The sequence below is a fragment of the Ixodes scapularis genome, unplaced genomic scaffold (assembly GCF_016920785.2).
Source record: "Ixodes scapularis isolate PalLabHiFi unplaced genomic scaffold, ASM1692078v2 PGA_scaffold0__279_contigs__length_252992795, whole genome shotgun sequence".
Taxonomy (NCBI): domain Eukaryota; kingdom Metazoa; phylum Arthropoda; class Arachnida; order Ixodida; family Ixodidae; genus Ixodes; species Ixodes scapularis.
This window is the reverse complement of record NW_024609835.1, coordinates 118,539,540-118,558,313: the sequence shown is the minus strand read 5'-3', so window position 1 is coordinate 118,558,313 and position 18,774 is coordinate 118,539,540. Positions and strand designations below refer to the sequence as shown.

At 45.1% G+C, this 18,774-nt stretch overlaps 1 protein-coding gene across 1 annotated transcript in view; it reads right to left on the bottom strand.

The window, feature by feature from the left end:
* Window positions 1-1,339: 1,339 nt before the first annotated feature.
* Window positions 1,340-18,774, bottom strand: part of LOC8043310 (histone-lysine N-methyltransferase 2D) — a 113,284-nt gene continuing 95,849 nt past the window's right edge. Inside the window, exons 31-37 of the mRNA XM_042289590.1 lie at window positions 16,170-16,287; window positions 15,590-15,749; window positions 13,819-13,955; window positions 11,908-12,038; window positions 9,088-9,400; window positions 4,374-4,556; window positions 1,340-1,922 (exon numbers count right to left, since the gene is read on the bottom strand). Of these exons, the coding sequence (XP_042145524.1) occupies window positions 1,830-1,922; window positions 4,374-4,556; window positions 9,088-9,400; window positions 11,908-12,038; window positions 13,819-13,955; window positions 15,590-15,749; window positions 16,170-16,287 (1,135 nt within the window). The 3' untranslated portion in view covers window positions 1,340-1,829. The remainder of the gene's footprint in view (window positions 1,923-4,373; window positions 4,557-9,087; window positions 9,401-11,907; window positions 12,039-13,818; window positions 13,956-15,589; window positions 15,750-16,169; window positions 16,288-18,774) is intronic.

Sequence of the window (18,774 nt, the reverse complement as noted above, 5' to 3'; positions counted from 1 at the left end):
GGCAGGCCCTCGTATGATTCCAGTCCTCCGAAACATATTACAATAAATATTTTTAAGAAACACTGTTTTCCACGACTGCCATGCTTTGTGGAAGAACAAATAAACACGCTATACACTGGAAGCCTACAGGGGAACTACATAGAGGCAGCATCATACACTCAACTGCTGCAAAACACTGAATAGTCTGCACAGACACCTATAAAAAAAAATGGGAAGTCTATGCAACCTGCTACGATTGTGGAATGAGCTAGAGGCCTCTTAGGAAATCATTTTCACTAGCTGTTCTCTCTTGGTACCCAGTCGGATGTCCCTGGTCATTAGGCATTACGATGTACGTCTATTTCTGTTTCGAAATAACACTTGTGCTTTTATCTTAGGTCTAAGGTGGTTAAAATCAAAACTTCAAAGGGAACTCCTAGTCTAAGACATCTCCAAAAAACACAACTGACGCCCTTTAAATTGTATGCTATCTTCATTTACCTTTTGTAACATCACAAAGTGGTTAATGTGAGTTACATGTGCAAAACAAAAATTCTGGTCTTGTAAATGTTCGAACTATCACTTTCAAACTACCATCGCACAGCCAGTGTAACTTCTATGAAATCGTCCCTCTCCTTGCCTAATCTCTCTTTCCGGAGAAAAATATCTCGTCTATGCTTATTTCACGAGATTTGCTGTTAATTTTAAAAATGTTATTACCGAGTTTTTAAAAATTGGGTTGTGTGTGTGTTTATACAGCCTAGAACTTGGTCTGCCTCACAGGGGCGACGAGTCTCCCAGCTGTAGATGAGAAATTTAGCCAGTGCGGTACAGCCGCTAGCCTGGGGTCTTTAACGTGCATCACGCAGTAGTGATACACGACCGCACGCCGGTACGATGCTCATCCAGATCGAAACGGGCAGGGGTCGGGCTCGAACCCAGGATCCCTGGGTTCTGCAGCGCGAGCTTTCGCTCCACGTGCTCCGAGCTGGTGTGCGCTAGACCACTCGGCCACCGATCCCCCACCGACTTTTTAACAGATGATGCATAGCACGTGTTTTGTTTTCTGTGTGTGTGTGTGTTTATGTTGTATTTTTTTGCCTCGTTCAACTATGTTACTTTTATGTGTTGACCGCCCACTCCCCCCTGTAATGCCTTCGGGCCCTGAGAAAAATGAAAAAAAATATGGAACCCAAAATCAGTCCAAAATAATAAAACATTCGATATGAACTTGTTTTCAATACAGCTAATTATGTGCTCAATTTCACATTTTGTGCGTGCTGTGAGGGTAGTACAAAAGACAACTTACCTCAGAGATGCACAATGATTGACAATCAGTCAGTAAAACAATAAGCAAATGTAAAATCCAGTCATAGTTCATTGTTTTATAAACATGTATTGCACTACAGGTTTCTTGACGGCGTTTCTATACATGATGCGTGTCAAGTTCATCAAACATACAACAACGGAGACAAAATGGTTTCAGTACATGCCGCACAGTCTGAGAACTCGTAATGGGGCTGCACGATTCGGAGAGATGGTGCCATTCGATTTTCTATTTATAAAATTTACATAACCGCTAGAAAAAACAAGACAGTTGTATCATTGCCATCTACTGGCAGCACACACTTACATCGGCTCCCAGTATCAACGGAACAGAAAAAGGGGGTAAATATAATAGGGCAAAACATAACCAACTATCCAGAATTCCAACAGTAACAAAAAAGGTGCTGTACATAAAATACCGACATTTACAACGTCCCATGCCCAGAGGCTGGGAGCACAGCGTGGCAGCTGAACAAACTAAAACCCCTCTTGTAAATAATTGCATACGTCAAAAACAAAATGGCTCAGTTCATCCACTTGCGGCAGTTGGGAGCACCACACATGCACGGAATCTTGTGCTGGTCGTCCTCCACGTCAAACTTGTAATCGTAGGTCAGCTGAAACAAACAAATCATTCGCCAAGTTAACATCCTCCAAACGCTTGATATATATGTATGTGACAAAATTTAGAACACAAACTTCATGGCTGGAGGCCACTGTCATTTTTTGATAGATTGGAGTCTCGAACAGCAGAGGTAGCATGCAGCACCTTCATAACTGCTGGCGGGGAAAAAAAGTATGTGGATGACAAGAGAACCCATTGACAAAATGACATCGAAACAAATTCAAACTTCTGTTGCTGCACGCCTCATTTCTGCATAATCAGGGTGTCTAGCAAATTATTCTTTTAAAATTCCCTGACTTTTCCAGGTTTTCCCTCACAATTTCAGGTGAAATCCCCTGACCACTCTAGAGGCGGTTAAATATACAAGACCATTACAACACAAGGCATTGGGCACTGAGCACAATAAGGATTATTTTGCACGGGCCTAATCTAACTTGCATATTCCAAAATATTTGGGTTCGTCCGGTCCGAATTAAATAAGCACTTTCTTGCCGCGGACATCGTCAGTGAAGAGGCCACTTCCGGAAACACGATGAAAACACGGCGCTCAACCACACGTCAATAACCAAATGGCAACATGGCCGCCAGATGCACTTTTGGATACTTTCGTCTTAAGGCTTGGATTAAATTGGAGTCTGCGGCTTTCCCATTTGTTACTAAATCCAGTAGCTCTAACTGGATCTAGCTTAGTGTCGCACTCTCAATCCAATTCATGGCTTCGACTGGATTTGTCGATTCCCTTTGCATCGGGTAGCACACTCTACATCGGGGGAGCAGAGCCCACGCCTCACTCTAAGCAAAATTTATTGCCTATATTTCTGCCCCCAAGTCCTCAAGTCTTTGCTCAAGGCCCTTGATGGCGTTTCCGGCTCACTTCCCCCGACTGGGCTCGCTTTTGACAAATTCCCTGGCAATTCCCTGATTTTTCCCGGTAATTAAAATTTCCCTGACAATTCCCGGTCACCAGACACCCTGATAATGTCCACAACCAACAAAGCCCTCAGGATCAAGTTGCTTAGGTGCCCTTTACAGTCTTCTACTGGAACAGCCATGAACTTACAATTGTGGATGCGACATTTAGCATACAAATATTTTTATGTATATAATTTTTTGGGAAATATTACAAAAAAAAAAATTATCATTATCAGGAAGGATTAGACGCTGGCATAAAATTACCTAGCAAACTGCAACTTCCTATAACAGCTGTACAAAGCCAGGAAGAATAAGAGTATACAGCGTTCGCAGGCGCTAGTTCACTCATGATTAGGGACCTTCGAGGATAGTAATTTTAGCATCCGCAGACTTTGTCTCTGCATCTCAGCCATACCCGCAAACTTTGTCCTTAATTTGTAAAGAGTTACATAAAATGTTTTTTATGTCACTCTTTTAAGTTTTGATGTAGCACTTGTGCTGCATATAAGCTTACGTAAATTATACCTCCCCAAGGTCATACATTTCATGCTTTTTCCTTTCACAACCATCTATGGCAACAATAATGCAGTGTTAGAGACGGTACTAGTTGTCGAAAGTATCGTACAAGACCAGCACCTGAAGAAAATCACTGGCAAAGGCGTAGGGATTATCATCCAAGAAAGGGCAACAGGAGTAATGCAAGACAATATTCTGCGATCAAAGTAGTTTCCCATGTTGGAGGGCACAATTTCTGAAGCTTTAAAAGGACTTGCAGGTTGTTCTGATAAATAAAACAAACCTAATTCATATTTTACTGAGATGCAAACATAGACTTTAAGGTATGAGAGACACCGCTATTATGGCGTCAAGTACTTTCGTCATGAGCAACTACAACCTTTCGTATCTAAAACACTTTACATCCCAATTAAAATCTGTGCACGTTGAGGATCCCAACCAAATTGAATCCGCAGCTTGGCACATCCATGTCCCGTCGGTTATTCGCAAAATTCTACGAATTCGAACCTGCGTCCAAGCATTCTTGGTGCAGATGCTCGCGGGGATATGCGGGACTCTACTCATCACAAGTCATCAATATAACTAGCGCAGTTTATAAAGCTTCGGAGCGTGCTGTTATGAGAATCGTGACTTTGGATCGGGCCCCATAGTTGGTTCACAATGAAAACTAATTAAATAGCGTGGCGCAAACGACACGAGACGACGAAAGAAGCGTATGCACGATGAGGACTTTTGTTGAGAGCTAGTGACAAGTGCATTGGAATGCCTTCCGTACATCTTACTAACAAAGTAACATCTTTTCTCTACGGTTTTATCCAATCCCACCGTCACGCAAACGTCGGTACATACTGCTTGGATTGGCGTTACAATAAATTCGGTCGGAAGTTGGCACCAGTCCTCATCGTGCACGTGAGTTTGTTTGTCCTCGTCTCATTCACACCACTTCATCAACTTTCTGCCGCGCGCAGGCTGCGTTTTGCGCGAGTGTGGCCCCCTGGTTGGAGGCAGGCCCCACCTCCTCTCCTCGCGAGATGCGGCGGTTGGCGATGATCAGGATCTTGTTCTCCCGGTCGATCTGGACCACCTCGGCCACGCAGTTTGGGTTGCACGAGTGGTTCATGTAGCGGGCCAGGCCCCCACTTAGGGTGGCGTCCACCACCCGGTTCTCCTCCAGCCGGAACATGTACACACCACGGTTCTGCAAGGGCAAGCACCGCCACGGGGCGGGTCAGGCACACCGTTCTGCCGTGTATCGGGTCGAAGCTTCGTCGAGCACAAAATGCACAAACTAGCATTCTCCAACAGGGTTCCTAGGAACTCGGGAGTACCCTAGAGTATCCTCTAGGGTTCCTTGGGTTCCCAAATTTCCTCGGTCGTTCCTCTACCCAAGCAAAGTCCAGTATTAAGCACTATTTGAGAAAATATGAGCTATTCGTTGATACATAACCATCTTCCAAACACTCCATGGTATGTGCGTGACTTTTTACAAGATTGAAAATCTGAAAACCCCCCAACTAACGAAAGGCAAAGAGTGTGTGGCGGTTCGGTGCCCACACCCCAAACTTCGTTCCCAACAACACGAAAGCGGAGTTTAAACGGTCTCCCACAAAACAACGAGGTGCGTCGCCGTCGAGTCGTGAAGCTCGGCCATCTGCCGAAAAAAAACAAAGTTGGGAAGAACAAAAGCTGCCCGTCGGTGATGATGAGGCAAGCACGCTCGCGTAAACAAATCTGTCATTAAATATTTACTGGCTTACAGCACGAAAAAATTGGGACTAGGGGAAAAGAAAATTAAACTTGAAAGCTATCCGATAGATCAGGGGCGTCAAACTCATTGAGTGTGGGGGCCAGATAGCCCACCCCGGAAAGGTCAAAGGCCGTAGGGGGGGGGGGGGGGTTGAAAAGATTTCAAAAGAGAAGAGACTTCATGCTCTATGCTTTTTGTAAATTCACAATTTTGCCAGTGACATCTTTAAATTTGATTTGTTTATATAATCACTTTGGTCCCTGACCTGAGGCCCTGATCTGGGCACTCGACGAAAAAGTTGGCAAGAAATCCGGTGGCTATGATTGGCCGGCGCCAAAATCAAGAGTAACGTTGTTCAATCATGGCCGCCCGATTTCTCGTCTACTTTCTCGCCAACTGTCCAGATTAAGTCCCTGATGTGATGACAAGAATTAAAATGACACCGCCTCACCAACATGCTGGTATCTTTATTAGATCAAGAGAGCAAGCACACTGTTGTGCCCACTGCTCAATTCATTCAGTAATTAACCAAGCTCAACATGTACCTTAAAAAAACAATCAGTTAATTTAACAGTTCTTGCTTTCCTGGCAATTTTTATTACAACACTCTCAACAAATACTTTTCTTTTACTGGCAATAGGTAATTTTTTTTTTTTAGCGAGAATTTGGAATTTGCAGCTTTATTTTTGGCAGTTGTGCCTGCTGATTGAGAGTTCGCGGAATTGTTGTACATTACTTAAAGCTCATGGATGAAGAAAGAATAAAACAATTAAAACAGGAACACAACCACATCTTTCAACTAGCAACAGACGAGTAAATTTTCAACAGCGAGCAGCCGACTATACCCAGTAGGAGTAGGGGAGAGAAGGGGGAGAGAAGGAAAGATAAGAACCGCGAAGTGCAAGTCAGGGTGGTAGGGTTATCTCGGATTTTAAACATTCAACCTCAGTCTTCGTCAGCAGGAGGCAAGGGTTAGACACGTTGTTTTTTGCTGTGGTCATGGCGAATGATTCTAAGATTTCCCTGCCGAATCTGCTGTCATGCCCCCCCAGGATTTTTGTGTCATCAAAGAGGGGATGACAACGCAAACACGAACGGGCATGTATGACTATGGGATGATAAGAATCTGGAGAGGCCTTAGAAACTTCTTTGTGATGTTCGCGGAGTCTGTGATTGGTGCATCTGCCTGTCTGTCCTATGTATTGATGGCCTCAGCTCAAGGGGATGGAGTAAACTTTCTTCTCTTTGCATGGAATGAATTTCTTTTCGTGTTTGACAGTGCAGCCAATCGGAATCCGGTTGTTGTTCACTTGTTGACAGAGTTGTTCACTTGTTGACTGAGTTGTGAACAACAACCGGATTCCGATTGGCTGCACTGTCAAACACGAAAAGAAATTCATTCCATGCAAAGAGAAGAAAGTTTACTCCATCCCCTTGAGCTGAGGCCATCAATACATAGGACAGACAGGCAGATGCACCAATCACAGACTCCGCGAACATCACAAAGAAGTTTCTAAGGCCTCTCCAGATTCTTATCATCCCATAGTCATACATGCCCGTTCGTGTTTGCGTTGTCATCCCCTCTTTGATGACACAAAAATCCTGGGGGGCATGACAGCAGATTCGGCAGGGAAATCTTAGAATCATTCGCCATGACCACAGCAAAAAACAACGTGTCTAACCCTTGCCTCCTGCTGACGAAGACTGAGGTTGAATTTTTAAAATCCGAGATAACCCTACCACCCTGACTTGCACTTCGCGGTTCTTATCTTTCCTTCTCTCCCCTTTCTCTCCCCTACTCCTACTGCATATAGTTGGCTGCTCGCTGTTGAAAGTTTACTCGTCTGTTGCTAGTTGAAAGATGTGGTTGTGTTGTCCCTGTTTTAATTGTTTTATTCTTTCTTCATCCATGACTTAAACCAACACGCTCTTCTCCCAAGCATACATAAAGCTGGGAAGCGAAAGATAAAGCGAAACAAAAGGCAAATGAACACAGATAAGTATAAACGATGTGAATATGTTAAACAAACAGAGCTACTCTTCGAGCGAAAATGAATCAGCGAGAAAAGATCACTATAGCGCATGTTATTTCTAGCACTCGAGACATCGGAACCGGGACTTGTAGCTGGTTGCTTGCGGGCCATGTGTTTGAGACCCTTGCACCAATGCATAACTATGAGTCAAAACTATGCGCCAAATGCAAATGTCAAATGTGCATTACAGTTTACAAGGTCTGTAGGCTTCTGCACTGCTTTATGACACCGATGGCAGGAAGAACCCCTCGATAGATGACAACCAGCTAAAACAGCCAGTTTGAGGTCATACACGGGGGGCAATGCCGCCCATAGTGAAATCAGCTCCTAATCCCTTACATGTGTAAAGAATACTACAAAACTACTGTTCCAAGATGTCCTATCCTTCCTTTTATGTGCATTTGGCACATCAATTGAAAATTAGAAAGAGTACACTATGTCAATTATGAAGAAGCATATGAAAACAAAAATCATAGGTTCTTTGGTCCAGAGGAGAAGGCTGCACTATAGTAAAACAATGATCTTCAAACCAGGTTCCAGAAACCCACGAGTATATTCCCCAAATCCTTCGAGCATCCATTCCTCTCAATCGACCCGACCCCTAAGTAGTGTTTTCCCAGCCTAAGCATTACAGTAGACTCTCATTAATTCAAACTCAATTTTGTTTGAATTATCGGGAGTTTGAGTTATCAGAAATTAATCTAAATATGATGCAAGATAAAGTTATGATTGCCATATGAACGGCTACACATACAAAAGCAGATATTTGATGATTTTCTCTACATAGACCTACTGATTGATTATAAGCAGCTATGCGACACATGAAAGATTTGTGAAATGTATGACATAAGTTTCTTTATCTCCAAAATTGTTGTTTATCGTGGACTGTTTAGACAGCACATGACAACTCAAAACAAAATTAAGTTTCTTCATCAGGCTAAGAAGTTGTCTAATCTGCACTATTAATCAGGGAAAACATGAGCAATGAAAACGGGCACCGTGTGGCAGTTTTCATAACAACTTGCACGGACGCTGTGATGTGGACCAATGCCATGCCGCCACGTCACAGCGTCCGTGCAAGTTGCTATGGAAATTTCCATGTGGTACCCGTTTCATGGCTTATCTGTGCCCTGCTTGAGCCCCGTTGAGTGCAAGCTGCGCGGGTGTTGCCTATCTGCAGTGCACGGTGCTCGGAAAGAAGCGCACTCAATGGGGCCGCGAGAACAAAAAGTATGCATTGCACGAAAATGCCGTTCAAATTAAGCGGCTTATGAATACATTAAAAAGTTAGCCGGACAACGAAAATTTTGAGAATTGTTTGAATTAACAAGTACAACAAAGTTTGAATTATCACGAGAATACTGTATCTTTGCGTACCTGAGCCAGACATTGATGTACAGTTACAAACTAATGATTCCTTAGTGCACGCATTATCATTATTTCATTTATTTTATTTTATTTTGCCTTCTAGTCAGCCCACTGTTGATGTTTCTCCAGTGACAGTGCACATCTGCTTTATTTAATCTTTTCTTTCTGCTTTTATAATTTCTACAGTGACGGTGCCCACTTGCACATGCTTTTTGCAATGTTCCGACTGTTCTGTGATCTTGTAGGAGCCTCGCTGTCTTTTTTTACTTTCTGCCATTCTTGCTTGAACCGCCCATTCATCCGCAGCATGAAATAAAATAAATAAACAAATTCTAGGGCTCTGTAATACTTGCCAACAAGGGTCAAGGGGTTCCCCAGCCATCACTGAAAGCACACAGGTATCAAAGGCTTTGAGAACTCCTGGTCTAAAAAGCACTGTGCTCAAAGTTCGTTCCCCAGCTATCAATGAAAGCTGGCCGGTATTACAAAAAAAACTAGAGGGTTCGAGAACTCCAGGTCTAAGTTCCTGGCCTCCTCAAGCGCCGTGCTCGAGGGACCTCGGAGAAGAAAGTACAAGTCACCTGTGCCTCGTAGATGGCCTCGTTGCGTTCGGCGATCTCGTTGCGGATAAGCTGACCGATGTACTCGATGACCATGGTGTGCTTCTCGATGTCCCGGGTGGCATACAAGCCAAGACCCTGGATGCGCGAGCGAGCCAGGTACACGTTGTTGCGCCAGTCGGTCTTCATGCGGCGGTACTGTGACGACTTGGAGTGCACAAAGTGCTTGGTGTAAGGAGAGCTGGCCTCGGCACCCAGGCAGCTGCCCCCACTGCCGCTGCCCGTCGTCTGCAGGGACAGCCGAGACGTGTTGCTCGTGTGCAGTGTGTGGGGCCTGTGGGGAAGGCAAGGCACGGCACAAATGTGCTTTCTTAAAGGGCCACTCCGCTTCATTTTTGATATTTAGAAAACTATGTAGCCCTCTTCAGTATCATATAGGAAGACCCCATGTCAAATATCACAATCTAATTCCGTTTATATATTTAATAAACTGGCCAGCAAACCTTTAAGCGAGCCAAGTCGCCGAAATCTGCCAACTCTAGCGTGCGGCGCGAGGCGCAATCATCAGCGCAGTCAATGCCATGGAGTTGGAGCAGCCGACATTGAGCCACTACGTCAGAGGCATGACTACGTCATTCTCACGTTTTGCTTGTTTTTACTTCTCAGAGCGAAATCGAACGATGACGTTTTGAGTTTCTCCTCCCGGTGTTGGCTGACTGGGCGTTCACGTGATCACCGTAACGCAAATGCGCTAGTTTGCGCTGCCCTACGCGCTTATCGGTCTGTTTCTCTGCTCCCCTTCTCTTTCGTCTTCTCCCCTTCCCCCTCTCCCCCGGGCCATCACCGTCCACGCCATGTGAAGCAACCTGCCCGCGTTGTGTCTCCTGTCCCTCGCTCCCTCCCGAACGTCACAAGACCACGTGGTTCGACATGACGTGGCCATGACTTTGACGACCCGAGACCAATGTTGCCTGACGCAACCGAAGTTACGGTTTCGGTATCAGCTGATGTTTAAATTAGGATTACACAAATAATATTCCACATTTCGCGAATCCGAAGACGTAGAGTTGTTTAGTAGTGCTTTGTGAATTTGAATCACATGTAAGCCTAAATTTTTTGGAATTGAGCGGAGTTGTCCTTTAACGCCGGGCCACGGACTTTTCCCACGAGCGGCAGCAGTGGTGTGCCTTTCGTTCGAAGTGCGCTCGGCCATGCACCCCCGCCGTGTCAGCTTCCGTACTGGGAAGCGCAGCGCGAGGAAACACCCGCGCAGTGAAGGTACAAAAAAGACACAAATGTACCACTGTTCCTCACCCTTAACTGACTGCATATTTATGCAATGCTAGAAGTTTATGACAGAACCAAATATACTGTATTTTCGCGATTCTAAGCACCACCCACACTTTCGAACATAAACACCTGAAAGAAAGTTTGCATGCAAATGTAAGCATCCCTCTCCCAACAAGAAATTTGAGATCGGAGACGCCGGTATCGCCGAGCGCCGGAGTCGGGAACAGCCGCTGGTGCTTGGTTTCAATGTCAGTTAATGTCAGTTAATAGATGGCAGCACATATGCCACCATTTTCCCCTTTCGCATTTGTGCAGGTTGCGAAAGGGGGTGAGTTGCCGTACCCCCTATCGAAGATGTTTTGTCTGTTTGGTCTCCTTGCGCTCGTTGCAGTCGGTTGTTTAGTCTGTTAAGCCTATTCGTCCGCGTTGGCCTCGCGATCGTATTTCGTTCACTGTGTGCACGTGTTTTGCGGAAGTCGTCCATCATGAGTGAGTGAGAAGAGAACTTGATACACGATGAAGTTCGAGAGAACGGTTATTTCTTGCGCGGAAGACAACGGAAATCACAGCGCTGCTGAACAGTTCAGAGTGCGACGTTCTGCGCAAGCCGAGGCTGGGTGAAGCGAATGATGAAGAGGAACGGTTTTTCTTTGAGACGCCGCACAACTATCTGCCAGAAGCTACCAGTGGACTTTGAGGACAAGCTTGTCAACTTCCAACGTTATGTGATGAGGCTGCGTCGCGAATCTCGCTATGGACTCGGGCACATTGACATGCCAAGGACGTGCACCGTGAACAAAGTAGGCGCCCGAGAAGTAAAAGTGCGTACGACTGGCTATGAGAAGCAAAGGGTGACCGTAACGCTGTGCATCACAGCCGACGGTCGGAAACTTGCGCCCTACATCATCTTCAAAAGACTAGTCACGAGAGTGACTAGTCGACCGTGGTGCAAACTGATGGCAAGCGGGCTACTCTCCAGTCTTTACTTTATTTATTTCCTTTAGAACATTTATTTTTTCATTTTGACTATAATAAATTCATATTTCTTGTGCAAATTTCGTATTTTTGGGGCATGTTCCGAATCTAAGCACCCTTCCTCTTTGAACATTGCGAGTGTGATAAGAAGGGGGTGCTTAGAATCGAGTAAATACGGTACCATGCTTATAATGCGATGCAGTGACGGAGATCTGTCCTCTCATCTATTAGAAAACGACAGCCCTAATGGATAGATCAGAAACCAGAGTCAAAAAGACTGAAGAGTTCACTAGACCACTTCACCTGCAATGTTTAATCTTCCATAATGCACCAACCAGAATTACCAGCCTATTGATGGCAATGGTTTCTTACACTTCGTTTTTCCGCAGGGAAATAAGAAATGACTCCAGAAATTTCTTCTAGGCAGGTTTATACAATAAACAAGACAGAGCCTCAGAACAGACTTCAACGGGAACTTAATCAAAGATGCAGCTGCATCTCCAGGGGTATTGATCAGGAACTATGTTAGTTACCAGCCTCAGAAACAGGAGCAACAAGCATCCAGAATGCACCCACCTCTTGAAATGGGTGCGCAGCTTGGGCTCGGAACGGGCGCACCCCGTGGGGTTGATGGCCAGTGGAAGCTCCAGCAGTGGCGACCGTCCGTACCGGAAGTTGTAGTCATTCAGGGTGTCCACACCAGGAAGCTGGAGGGCACAAGCAGGGAGAGGTCAGCGACTTGTGCAGATAATACTTGGAACACTGGGACCGCTTAACCTGGCCATGCTCACAAATGAGAGAGAACAAGCCAGAACATGCAGGTAAGTGTTTGCTTGTATAGACCCAAAAGCACCCCACCTGCAAAAACAGGTGTTTTCAAAAGGCAATGGCATGCACCTCTTACAAACATTGTTTGCCCTCCATAGATGAATGTGATACTACAGCCAACTGACTCTCAGCAATTCAAAGTCGCTTTAATCGAATTTTTGGTTAGTTTGCAAAATGGGTGTGGTCATGGCAATCATACGCAAGTTTATGAAAAAAAAATCTTTCAACCTTTCCAATCTGGCGAAGAAGGAAGAGCAGCGGAGCTATAGCTTCTGTTCTCGGCGGTGGCTTTCCAGGCAAGCGATTTGCTCTTCTTTCGCAAGGAAATCTGAAGCACTTGACTCAGTGGAACTTTAGGCGATAGCGGCTTCGTGGCGGTTGCAGAACCATTCGTGCTGCTGCGCATGTCGCCGCTCGTTCCGCTTCCGCTCTTCTTCCTCCGACGAAAGGTTGCCGCCATCTATGAGCGACGGCAGCAACCAGTTGTCTGGTTGCCATCGTCGCTCATAGATGGCAGTAGCTATCCAGAGTTCGGTGCCATCGTTTCTAACTCGGCGGACACGATTTTGGGGAACCTACTTCTTAACAGCTCCGCTGTAAAAAAAAAAGGTGGTAATTCAATGTTTCACCTTGGGGTCTGGTTAATACGAAAGGCGACCATGCACACTTTATCGCTTTTGTCGACTGCGTACGCCGTTGGGAAAGGAGGGAACAAGCGTGGTGCACAGCTCAGCCGCCAGGTAGCCAAACCGGCTAAGCAGCCAAGCAAAGCCAAGCATGGCATTGGGCGGGCGCACGAATCATGGCACCGTCCTTGCAGCGTGACCGTGCAACACGCACGGCCAACAAAGTCGATCACACGGATTTACCCAGCCCTTGGAGACCTTTTTCACCATCAAAAAAATTAATGTCAACAAACACATCATGGTTATGCTAAGGATAATTACGAACCAGCGCACAGGTCGACAGTTACTCAAAATCCAAACACCCACACAAATATACACTCGTGCAGCGCTGAACTATCAACTTATTTGTATTTCAAACTTCCTCTTCTTTGACTCCAGGGAATAGGTTACCAGCCCAACAATCAAGAGAAAGGAAGAAAAGGAGAAAGACAAAGCAAAAGGAGGAAAGGTGAAAAAAAAGAAAAGAAAAACAGAAAAATAGAAAAAGGAAATTAGAAAGAATAAAGGAGAATAATACTAATACAGCCGAGTCCGAAAGTTACAAAAATTACAAAAATAATTACAAAATCACGAACGGTATATAAACCGGGTGATATGCTGGTCTACTGTCAACTACACTCTTGGCGTAAATAGTTTGTGTGATAAAAAAAAGTCCACGAGTTACAAAAATTAATTGTTCAATAATATTAGAAAATGTCAGTTCCCCTGCCGAGTGCCACCGACGCAAAAAACCGCATTGAACACAGTAAATAACTTTTCTTTCAACTAAACAAAGTGCTAAAAACTTGCGGTTTGAGCATGCTCTTCTTAGTTCGAAGCTCGCTTAATATGCAGCTCGTTGCTGTCCCAGTGAGCTTTGACCTGCCGAGAGTCGACTGTATTGCGGCTCACCTAGCCCCTTGCACAACTCATCCCCGAAATGACAGAACGGCGCAACAGGCGGGACATGCCCAGGTTACAACTGAGCACTGACCGACTCGGTGATCCTCACGATGGCGGCCTCTGTCAGCCCAAACAGGTCTTCCCCTGTGATGAAGTTAGAGAAGACCTTGATGGCCTGGGCCTCCCGGCGGAAGTTCTCGATGGGCTGCAGCACCTTTTGCCACACCCCTGCCGACGAGAGAGGGAAACAATGGACGCTCAACTTCACGCATTCCAAAGCCCAAGGGGGCCGAGTTGGCGAGGAGTGTCGAGAGATGGAATTACAAGGGGCCTGAGCAGAGAGAACGTTCCTTGCACCTCAGACGGCAGAAGCAAGGCACACAGCAGCTCAGAGCACACGGAGCGAAAGCTCGCGCCGCAGAACACTGGGATCCTGGCTTCGATCTCCACCCCCGTCTGTTTCGATCGGGATGAGCGTTGTACAGGTGTCCGATCGTACGTATATCACTGCTACGCGATGCACCCTAAGGACATCAGACTAGCAATTGTACTGCGCTGGCTAAATTTCTTGTCGACAGCCACTAGACACCTACTGTGACTGACTATAACTTCCCGCTGTTTAAGCTTACGCACTGCACATTTTAGAAAGATGCCAGCACTGCACTTTCATTTTGCTCTTTATCACCACTCAAATACATTAAACTAAAATGCGTAATTTTTTTTTTTTTTGTACGGAGCAGTTGTGCTATGGCATTTGCACGCACAGGTCTCGCCGTCATTATATATAAAAAAACATACTTCGCTAGGCAGATTGCTAAGACTACACAGAGAACTGGTTTTGCACATCCAGTTGCTTCCAGTTGGATAGAGTTTAGGACAAAGAAAGGATAAGCCAAGCACTGTTCTCAGAACCATCTTGCATATCATCCCGCACCAATCATCGACTAAAAGTTAGAATTCCCCACTGCAGCGCATCTACTCTTAATGCCTCCTCCTTACCTCCGACTTCAATTGACTTCCCGCAGTCGCAGTTTCAATTACTAACACCGCTGATTTTAGAATTGCAATTACCGCATTTGCTCGAGTAATAGCTGTGTTCTCCACGAGCGAAGCCTGTGGGTCTGCTTACCCGCAGGCAAAGAGGATAGTGAATCAGGGCGATCGGCATGAAAAATGGCAGCGATTTGCTGGACAGAGATAATGCCTTCATGCAAAAAAGCGATCTGCTCATACCCCACTTTTACGGAGAATTGTGTTCTCGACCTTGTTACTCGCTGCATTTTTTATGCAGAACACAATGACTGGCTGTACTTGTGCTCTGCAGGCAAGTACAAGCAAGGGCCTTGTTCATAAGAGGTGTGGCTGTTACTCGAGCAAACACGGTACCAATTTGCTAAATGATGTTTCATACTAATTTTGTATGTTTGCCTTTTTTTTTTTAATGTTTTATGTTTATGTTACAGTGCCTACTCCTCTCTGTAATGCCTTCAAGCCCCAAATAAAAAGAAAACAAAATTAAATGAAAAAGACTATCAAGAAGCAGAGCAGGAAAAAGACAGCCCTCAGAACCAGAGCCAATTTGTTCAAGCTGCCACACATTTGTGTACGCAGGTTCTCGCCTCTGAAGTCACCGAAGAAGCTATGCTTTTAAGTAACTGCATTTCGGCCATGTTGGTGATCACAATCATGGTGGCCCATTTACCCGAAATGTAGGACCTGCTTCTCTATCTTCCGCAAAAGTTAAAAACGGTTCACGCCAACACAAAACGGCATCGCCTGAGTTGTCCCATTGAGGAACAGACCGGCGACGCTCAAAGCGTAGCTCGTTGGGCGGTTCTCCTCGCCGTAGGTCCGGTACCTACCCTTGGGAGTGCGGTGCGACAGGATCTTCTCGTGTCCGCCACTGGAGACTCGCACTTGGAACTGGGGCTGGCCGTCCACGTCGTGGATGCTGCACGTGTAGCGGCTGCGGGCACCCAGCTTGTGCATGCTCCAGTAGATGCGCACCACCTTGAAGCCCACCTGCACGTCCACAGGGAACCCCTGCATTCTTCCCAGTTGCTGCTCAAGATCGGCCCCAACGTAACGCGCTGGGTAAACTGTTATCACTTCTGCTTCCCAGAAAAGACTACGGCGACAGACAGCCTGCGTTTACTTGCAGACAGAGTAAGAATCACGAAACAATCTCTTCTCACTCGATTGCACTGCCCCAAGAAAGAATGCGATGCCCTCAATTTAGCTGTGCCTTGGCTGCACACGTGCGACTGAAGTTCAATGATACAGCCACTGCTGTGGTGAACGTGATGCATTTGCTTTAAACGAGAATTGAAGTGCGTGAAAGAAACATTCCTCTACTCCCAGCCTTTTGGGCATTTAGCATGCACGGTAGGCTCTCAATAATGTTTTCAGGGGCAGAGAATGGTAGAGCATGGTCCCACTCACAGGGTAGATGCAGTTTGGTGTGTGGAAACTCTGCAGCTGGTGTGGCAGCAGCTGCCCAACACTGAGGAAAATGAGGCTGCCCACTCGAAGAAGATTCTGCTCCCCCTTATGAATCATGCTGAAAAACAAAGACCATTCCACCGTGAAAATGAGGAACATCGTCCACAATGTCTACGATCCAAAACCTAACCTAACCTCCAGCTTAAAAGCCAACCTGCAAAACAGTTTTCTGCTCAGAACAAAACTCTTCCCCAGTGTCCTCCTTGCACTCTTTCCTATTGCTTGCCCAAGAGGAGCGGGTCTGGGAGCTAACCCCCGCATAAAGGAGATCAAGAGAGCGTCCTGTTGGGCCTTGCACCCAGCTTTAAGGATGGCTAAAACACTGTTAGCAACAGCCAAAATGCACTTGAGAATCATTAAGAAGCTCAGTCACGAATCTTAGAACCACTCACGGACATTGCATAAATTTCGGGACTACTGTAATTATTTAAGGGGCAACGCTGCTCTTTAAGCCAAAAATATACTAAGAAAACACATTTTTGAAATTGTGTTTTTTTGAAGACTGGCAGCCACTTACCATATTGTCCTAAAGGGTTTTCATTATATAAGACACTCTTATCTTGCAACATTGTCTTGGTAACAAAGTAAAATAGGTCTGTGGATTTTTTGTTATTATTCCTGATCGAACGATTTACACACTTCACTATTTTATAAAAGCCATATCTCCACTTGCACATTTCCAATCTTTGCAATTTTTTCTTTCGCTGGTAGGACATATGCAATGAGGGCTATAAATATATTAAATATGGTATCAGACTTTTTTTAGGCGACTGTTAGGCATCCTGCAATAAATTAGTATTTTGAAACTGTAAAATTTCCTAAAAGACTTAGAAATCATCATAGAGTTTTTATATATGCTTTAATAAATTCCACAGACCTTTTAGTTTACTGATATTTTTTTTTTTTGCTGATTTCAATATTTTAATATGTCTTAATGCTTCCCATAATCTTTGCAAATGAAATTTTCAAGCAGTGATAGAGTGCAGGTGAGCTGGTAATGAATCAACACCTTGTAGACCCTAAGATGGGAACAATAAAAAAATGGACGAAGACAACAAAATCTTTTCATTGCTCCCCATCTTAAAGTCTACAAGATGAAATTTTCAATTTTAACAAAACTAATTAGGTTACATCAAAACCAAGTACATATTTATAGTCAGATTGTAATGGCAGATAAACTGTGTAAATTTCATTTGAATTGAATCGCAAGTTATATAAAAAAGCTCTAGAAGCAGTGTTGCCTCTTAAATATACCTACTGTAAAATACCGGGCAAGCGCCCACTCAAATTTTGGAGATAATCGCAAGAAAATGGGGGATGGGCGCTTGTTCGGTCATGAATTTTACGTATAAATGTACTGTACGTATTCCCTTAGATCTCACAAATTTGGTAATAGACGCTTAATGTGGAATGGGCAAATGCGCGGTATTTTACGGTAGGCAGGCATGGGACAATTAATGTGAAAGCATTAACTGTCTCATGGAGTGAAGCCGGCGTTGCCTGAAGCAGCGAAAAACGGCACGTAAATTCCTATTGGCTAAGCGAAACGACACCTAAATTCTAGGCATGGGCGAATAGTGGATTTTGAGTCCGAATCGAATTCGAAGCGAATATTGATTTTGGCCGAATAATTTCGAATCGAATAGTTCGAATAATACAAGCAACAAATACCAAGATAGGCTTGAACTATAGTTTTATATTTGCCCTTATTTGGTATTAGAAGTACTGCAATTGTTAATTTCAAGTGTTCCTGCAATACTTGCAAATTTGCATGTTCTAGTACTTCATTAAACCTTTTCGTACGCTAGAAAAATGTTGGTGCACATCAGCTTTGATATAACTTTTTATTAGAAGTGGCACATCTTGTGTCGGAAGTCTTTTTTTTTTTATCAGTTACAGATTGTCATGAAGAAAGACAAGTTGCTCTACATGTTCCGTGAGAAGCAACTCCCGCCTGCTGCTCACCACATTGCCTGCTGTTGAGAACAGTCTCTCACTCCTTGTTTGCGTGGCAGGTATGGACAGGTACTTCTGAGCAACCTTGACTAGGCCTGGGTACAAATGACTACCACGAGTCTTCCACCACTCCAGTGGCCTAGCTGAGCGAGGTAACAGAGGGGCACTTAGGTAGTCGGTCACTTGTCCAGCAGCAGGTTGATGTGCAGTCTCCTGGTGTGCACTGGAGCTTAAAGAGGCAAAAACAGCCCACACTGTACTTGAAGTGGTTGCACTGTGACTTGGGCCTGCACTGCTGGGAGAGTCTGGAACATGCTCCTGCTGTGCTGGCGCAAGCTCTTCTGCTGTTGTCGTGAGCAAAGCCCTTGCCCATTTCTTTTCACTCTCTGTGAGGTAGCAAATGTTCTTATACCGTGGGTCGATCAGCATTGCAAGTGCAGGCACAGGGGACATTTTCAGATCAGGAAACCTTGTAGCGAGACTGCGTGCAAGACTGTAAGCAAATGGTGCTGCTTCTTCACCTCCGGTTTTGTGCTCTTGAAGCACGACATGTGTACAGTGAAGCAATGGAATCACTTGTGAAAGCGTG